The 8,032-nt window shown below is 37.2% G+C and overlaps 1 protein-coding gene across 1 annotated transcript in view; it reads right to left on the bottom strand.

Moving 5' to 3' along the window:
- Positions 1-5,540, bottom strand: part of sema3e (sema domain, immunoglobulin domain (Ig), short basic domain, secreted, (semaphorin) 3E) — a 38,099-nt gene extending 32,559 nt beyond the window's left edge. The window contains exon 1 of the mRNA XM_083551773.1: positions 4,114-5,540. Within this exon, the coding sequence (XP_083407899.1) occupies positions 4,114-4,219 (106 nt within the window). The 5' untranslated portion in view covers positions 4,220-5,540. The remainder of the gene's footprint in view (positions 1-4,113) is intronic.
- Between the last annotated feature and the right edge of the window lie 2,492 nt (positions 5,541-8,032).

The raw sequence follows: 8,032 nt of genomic DNA on the forward strand, positions 1-8,032 counted from the left end.
AGATAGGCATTTATTCGACTTAAAGCATGGTTTAAAACTACACCGCAGTCTGGTGTGGTGCGCCAGTAATTATGGTTTCAACCTACATGCAACCTGAGCTGACGTTTGGGTTGTTACACTATCAGTTTAAAGCTATCGGGTTTAAAACAAAGCACAGATCTTTAGTGCTACCAGCTACCATCTGCACCATTGCCAAAACGTTCTGTAAAATAACACCAAGGGTGCTAGTCCATTGGCAGGCAGTGGTATAACAGCACCCTTTGATCAGCATTGCAATCTTTCAGTTTGCTGTGTGTTAAACAGTTAGAAATCTGAGGCAGCAATGCTTACCAAATTTTTTTTTCTATTGTTTAAAACTCTATGCCAGTAGCATTGGTCCCATAGCATATTGGACAATAGCATTGTTACTGTTAATAAATACATGTTATTAATTAAACAGCCTCCTCCTAAGTAGCTCAAACACATCCTGAAAGCTCTGGAGAGCTTTTGGCAGCCGAGTGTTTAAATTTTGTGAAAAGTAAATGTTCGACGACGCCATGGTACACCCAGAGAGATTTATTTACACAAGGTAATGCAAGAAACTCTAACTCTGTCATAACAGCATGACATCACTTAAAACAGAGTCCCACTCTGCACAACCAGGTGGAAGTGTTTTTAAATAATGTTTGGAAAAGATTTAAACTCATTTCGCTTAGGGATAAATGTACAGCGCTTGAAGATTTAAAACACCCACCCCTTTGTCCCCATCTGTGTAGTGCAAGTAGTGCAATCGTCTATAAAAAATACCACAGTAGAGATGCAAGTTGACTGTCAGACCAGGAATGTAGCATTGACGTGTTTTGAAGGATTTGGGTTAAACAATTTCCATGTCTGGAAGGTGGATGGGGTTTTCTTTAAGCGGAATTTTCTAATCTTTGAAAAAAAAAAAAAAATGTGTTAACCCGAAATGCTGGAAAGTTGCTCAACTGTGTGGCTCTATTTAACCTCAGAGCTATGTTCGTGCCAATTTAAAGTGAAAGCATTTACCACGGAGTTACTAATATGACGATCAACCCCGCAACTTCACTCAAACCCTGTTTTAATTATGTATACAGAAAATGAAGTTGATAAAAATTACCCAACAGTTGACCAACACATTTTGATCTGATTTTGGTCTCAGACTACACTAGTTACTGAAACATTTGTACAAAATAAAATGAGCAAGAAAGATTTTAACTGCTTTCAAACAAATAATGGTGCAGGAAAACCCCACCAACTCAACACGTCAGCTTAACCTGAACTCGTATTTGGCATTTATAAAATCATGTCGATTCTTATGGATTTGGACTTTTGTCTTTGCAAATAAGCTCATTGTTTCTGCCACTTTGGATATGTTCCTTAATGGAATCCGCAGAGTTGAAGCCAACATGCCATATGTTCATGCTTTGATCTAATCACAGTGATTGAGAAATGAATTCCATGCATTACGACATTTGATTGTTGAAAGCTTCGCCCAATCCAATGTTATTACGTGCTCATGAAGCCATTTGAGAATAAATATTTGCTTTTCTTTTTTTTTTTCCTAGCCTAAGAACTCAATAAGAGATTATATCAGAGATTATTTTGACCAAACCAAATTGCTCAACATATTATAATGCCATTTTGTATCTCAAGATAACAACATGGTTTATCTTGGATGCTTTACTAATTACAATTGCAAAAAAAAAAATCTCTTTGGTTTTCCTTAAACAGAAACTGATAGAGATGATATCTGTGAGAATGTTTTGAAGCAACCTGTACCCTGAAAGCTATCAATAACAAAAAAAAAAAAAAAAAAACCACCCCCCTATTAAAATAACATAAAAAAAACAGTGATCCGATGGCAAATGGAACTGCATTCAGACATGAAGGAAGTTGTAAAACAGAAAATCAGCCCTGAAAAAATAGAGACGCTGTAAGAACATCTAATTAATCTAAATTAAGCCATGTTGCCACAGGTTCTTGTCAGGTCTTTGAAGGCAAACATTTAAATTTGCACTTTGCAGCTGCTGACAGATTACAGCAAAGCTGACTGAAATTACGTCCCTGTTTTCAATCAGACTATAATTTAGGACATATTAATATCTCAAGGGTGAAACCTAAGAAATCGAAGTGCACGGCTCCCTCCTGTAGCTTCCTCCAAGGTCTTCGAATCCCTCAGCGCACGCCAAACAATTTTGGCTCCTCACACTGGCAACAGATTGACAACCTCTTTAAAAGCCAAATGTTGTTCCTTCTGTAATGATAGGATGCTTGCTGAACACACTTCCCTGCTTTTGGCGAAGCACGATTTATCAGTTCAGGCATGCACAGAGCAAAGCCATGGAACGGGTGAGAAACGGCGTGTGAAGTAAACAGTAAAAGATAGACTGTTTTGCATAGAGAGAAAGAAAGTGTCAGTGTCGACGCCTGATAAAAAAAGGGAAGTCAAAAGAAGGTAAAAGATATAAAGAGAACAGTGTCTTTTTTGGAGGAGCTTCTTTTCGAGCATGTCAGTCATCTTGCTGTGACTCATAGCTATTTCATTTTACTGCTTCATCATGTTATTAACCAGCATATTGTGGTAAAATGCAGATCAGACCCCAGAAAGCTTTACAATATCTAAAGCCGAACAGCTGAAGTGTGACATTTTTTTAAGTATCTACAGTCTATGAATTGTCTTCAACCATGACCATTTTACCTTGTGGGTTTTTATACAACATTCTTTCCACAGCAGAGAGATCAAAGTCTCTCTCACACACACACACACACACACACACACACACACACACACACACACACACACACACACACACACACACACACAGGATTCCCTAATGGTAGTCTATAAAGCAGTCTACAAAAAGTGCCCTCATCTTTCTACTATAAACAACAAGATAGTCACCAGCATTACAAAGCGAGTGGCTGATGCTCTGTCACTGAACCACTAGAGTTTAAAGAAAGCCACATTGTAGAAGCTCAACCACCATGCCACAGAGCAACAACAACAAAACAGCTTTTTTAAAGGGAGTCAAAGAGGTAATGTATAAACAATTTTCGCTCAAGAAATTTACTTTGTTTGTAAAAAGGGAAGGTTGTATCATGTGTAAAATCAAGCTTCATAAAAAGGAAATTTGGAGTAATATTGATGTCATAGTATGTCTATATACATGATCTGGAGACAATCACATAATTTAATTTATATTTTTTATGTTAAATTTTAGATTCAAGATTTGACTGATCTTTACACAGAACTTTAATATGATGGATTTTGGACAATACTACAGTTATCGGGTGTAAGGATTGAGAATATATTACACAATTGAAATATTTAGAGTATGCTATATATATACATGTAATTCATTTAAAAAACTACTGGATATACAGTGTATTATATTGTTAAATTATTGTATGTGCTAAAAAAGTGTCATAAAAAATATGTTTAAAAATGGTCCTGTTGGTATTACATACAATTCAGTTTAAAATTAATTAGTTAAAATCCCTTTTTTAAGGGGTCAAAGAGGCCATACATCTCATATAAATATCACACCAAAATATACCATGTAGTACTGCACTATATGTGAGTCCGGATTCCTAAAAATGTAAAAGTATTATACAGTGCCACAGAACATAAAGACATTAAAAACACTACATAAATCATAATAACCACTACTGTATATGAAGTGTACTGTATATGAATATGAAATATATATTATGATTGAAGATATTTATCATGTGTAACCTTTAATACAATTAGTGTAGCTTTTTTTTCCCCCCCAAAGGCGTAGTTCACTCTAGATCTATTGAGTCTAATGAATGATTATCTGAGAAATGTGGAGTGACAGGATGTAAGAAAAGCCTAGTCAATTATGCAGTGTGTTAATCTGTTCATCCTGCGTAAAGAAGCGCAGAAGCCATGCATAACAATCCACTTGCTCGCATCATTAGATCCCCTCGACCAGGGACACACTTCCATGGGATCATCCACTAATCCAGATTACTTGCAGTTCATGTAAATTAATATCAATATAATAAGACAATATTAAATGTATTATAATGACACTTTTAATAAATGTATAATTCATGCACCCATACATACACCTGTTGCCTGCTTACCTTTATGGGACAGCCGTAATCTTGGATAGTTATTCTTTGCTCCACGTACAGAAGACTCTTTGCACAGTGCCACGAAAAGTACAAGGGTCCAGATCCCTGCAGCCATCCTGACACTCAGACACTGTAGACACAATCCTATAGAAATGTCCCTCAATGCCTACCATCCAGGACAAGGAGCATCCATCATCCAGCGCAGAGATGATAGTTGTGCTTCCAGTTTGCATGCAGTCACTGGAGCATCACTTGTGCATTAATCCTTGGGCGTGGAGGTATCTGGGTGATGTCCGTAGCATTCAGTGGTGTTTTGAATGTGCAAAGCTTTGTGTGTGTATGTGTGTGTGTGTGTGTGTTTCCAGGGGCGCAGCCGGCGTTCCTCTATAGAAAGCGCAGTGCTGTGACTCAACCCTGGCTGCCTGCCCTGTCAGTCTCCACCACAACAGGCGCATTCCACAACCTCAGAAGTGCTGGGTGTGGGTGTGTACGCACGAGTGTGTGTCAGTCAAGGGTGCTGTGCTGATTTTGGAGCACTGCTCACTTGCTTACTAAGGAGAAGAAGCCTTGTGTTTTGCCTCCACCTCTTCTCTTCTCTCTCACTCTCTACCTCTTTCTTTTTCTCTCTCCTCCTCCGCAGCTCTGTAGCTCCTCCAGCTCAGTGAAATACTGCCTCTCCACGTGCCACTCGGTGTTCCTCCCCTACTGACTGCTCCACTCCCCTGCTGCTAACATGGACTCCAGCCAAGCCCTCTCTCTCTCTCTCTCTCTCTCTCTCTCTCTCTCTCTCTCTCTCTCTCTCTCTTCATTCTCTCCTTCCTCCTCCCCCTCCCTCTCTCGATCTCTCTATTCACTATTTAGTCATTTTCTTTAAGCTGATGGTTAAAGCTTCTCTCCACAACCATACTTCATGTGTCACCTATTCTTCATCTCTGTTATTTTCTTTGGCATAATTTTTGATCTCCCTATAAAAGTCATCCATCGCAGCACAATTTGCTGGTATTTGGTTGAACAATACTGAGAGAAGAACCCTGTCATTTTATTCTGTAAAAAAAAAAAGTCTGAACCCGAATCCTACCTTGGATCTGTTAAAACTGCTCTTTCGCTTGATGCCCCATAAAGGCACTAACACTTAAAAGTAATGTGTTGCAGCTCGAGGGCCAATCATTCCCGAACAAACTTTCAGCACTGTAGGGTTTCTGTTCCCTGGTGGATCGAGGTCACATAGTCATCTCTTCCATCTGGTACTGTGCTTGTTGTTATGCGGCTCAGTGCCATATTCATTTGACTAACTCTACTTTTCTTCTCTTTTATTCTCTTCTCTTTTTTTCTCTTCTCTTTTTTTCTCTTCTCATCTCTTCTCTTCTCTTCTCTTCTCTTCTCTTCTCTTCTCTTCTCTTCTCTTCTCTTCTCTTCTCTTCTCTTCTCTTCTCGTCTCTTCTCTTCTCTTTTTTAAATTGATTTTAATTCAATCATGGTCAGGATCACAGTGGGTGTTCTTCTATCCCAGGACACAAGGACAGCCGGGAATTGATGCCAGTCCATTGCAGGGTTCCACACACACACACACACACACACACACACACACACACACACAAACACACACACACACACACACACACACACACACACACACACACACACACACACACACACACACACACACACACACACACACACACACACACACACATACATACAAAACTCCAGACAGACAGTAACCTGAGCATACAGGATCCAGCAGGGGATCCTCGAGGTGTGAGGCTCACAAAAAAGATATATAAATATATATATTCTGTGAAAATATCTCAAATAAAGTTCATTGCATCTGTTTCTCATTAGATTATTATTAACAAATTGCAATTATTATTAAGAGAAATATTTGACTATTTTTAAAAAGAAAAATTGTATTGTTCTTACTGTTCTGGCTTTGGACTGAGATTAATTCTTATTCAAATAAAAAAATAGCTGATCTCGACCTTGGATTTTTTTAATGTTTTAAAATAGGAGTTAAAATATTTGTTTTAATTATTATTATTTTAGAATAAATATTATATAGCTTTGATAATAGTCAAGACATTTTTTAGCATGTACAATATAATTCTTATTCTTTTTTGTTTTTTAAGTAAAAATATGTAATCTGCTATTTAATTTTATATTACAATTACTTCTCTTCTCTTCTCTTCTCTTCTCTTCTCTTCTCTTCTCTTCTCTTCTCTTCTCTTCTCTTCTCTTCTCTCCTCTCCTCTCCTCTCCTCTCCTCTTCTCAACTTGCCTAGTCCTCTCACATCTTTGTTCTCAGTCTTTGCATCTCATCTCTAAAAGGCAGCGTCAGTGCCTGAGGCATCAGTGGCATTTAGGGAGCAGCTCTTCAAACGCACGCAGAACACGAGCCACCAGCATGTGGCCACAGATGTAGCACAGAGAAGTCATTCAGTCTCCCACCTTTAAGTGTCATTGAAATGTCATGTGATATAGTTTTCTGTGAGAACAGTCACCAAAGAAAGCTATGGTAACACGAACAGTACTGAGCAATTTCTTTAAGCGACAGCATTGGACTGTTTTTAAGGTTTGATATGATTTTATGGTAATTCACTTAGTCGGCTGGCAGCCCTGGTGCACTTAAACATAAAGCTGAAGTCATGTCTCCTGACCTTCTTAAAGCTGTGTTTAGAGATCTCTTTACTGCTCCAGATATTCCTCAAACTATTATCTAAATATTTTTCCCAGAAATATTTATTTTTAATTGTGAATAATTAATAATAACTGTTTAATAAAATGATTTGAAATCAAAAACATACAAATTGGCAAAGATTATACAAGGCTGAATAAATGTTTTTAATGTATATACAATACAAATAAATACTAGAAATGTAATTTCAATATACATATTGTGTTTTTACTCACCACGCAGTAATGCACTAATGTGTCTCTCCTTTGCAGTTCTTGTATGTACTGTTGGGTGTACATCTGTGGTAAGAATATGTAAACCCCAGGCATGCTCACAGACTATGTCTAAACATTCAGAGACACATAAGCAATTGTGTCTATAACCTGCCCCTGTAGGCAACAGCTTCCATCAGTCCAAAGGATGTTTACACTGGTCTGAAGGACAAAAGGATCCAGACCCCTGTATCTAGCTTCCTCGGAGTAGCAAAACCATCACTCATTTTCTACAACTGTAATCCTCTACAGCTTGTGTAGCTTGTGTAACTCACATACAACTGTTATGCTTTCTTTTAGAAAGTAAAGGCAAAACTAAGGTGTAGAAATATATAGAAATATATATAGAAATATTTGTACATAAATGTTACTTTTAATGAAATAAATATTCTCACATGCTAGGCCATAAATTATTGTGAATAAAAACTTGTGTTAGAGCAAATAAAATAAAACAATCCCTAGCCTCGATACTGAATTTTGCTTAATAACAATAGGTACAATTATTAATAAAGGAAAAATCAATGTGTTTTACAGGTTATACCACCACAGTTTGCCAACACTAACGGAGGTAACTCCATGTTACACTTTATTCTATGTGTATAATAACATGTAGTATTGAGGAATGTCTGCGATCCGGTAAATTCCTGTTATTGTGATAGCAGATAAAACCAGTTATTTTCTACAACCTCTTTTTTTTCTTTTGTAAAAAAAAAATGCAGCTTGTCATTTTATTGCACAGTAACAGTCCTATCAGTAATAATCCTATGCCAATAAATAAATAAATAAAACAAAAGCTTGGCTTACATATTACAAAGCACTGCACCTAAATAAGCATCTTTACACAGTGCATATATAAACAGACACATGCTTTTTTCAGAAATAGCTTTATTGGCAAGTATGTTTGCACTTACAAAGAATTAGTTTTGTTGACAAAAGCTTATTAAAAAGTAAATCAATGTTATTGCACATTTTTTCATTGAACAAT

Source organism: Silurus aristotelis (assembly GCF_946808225.1).
Source record: "Silurus aristotelis genome assembly, chromosome: 10".
In the NCBI taxonomy this organism is placed as follows: domain Eukaryota; kingdom Metazoa; phylum Chordata; class Actinopteri; order Siluriformes; family Siluridae; genus Silurus; species Silurus aristotelis.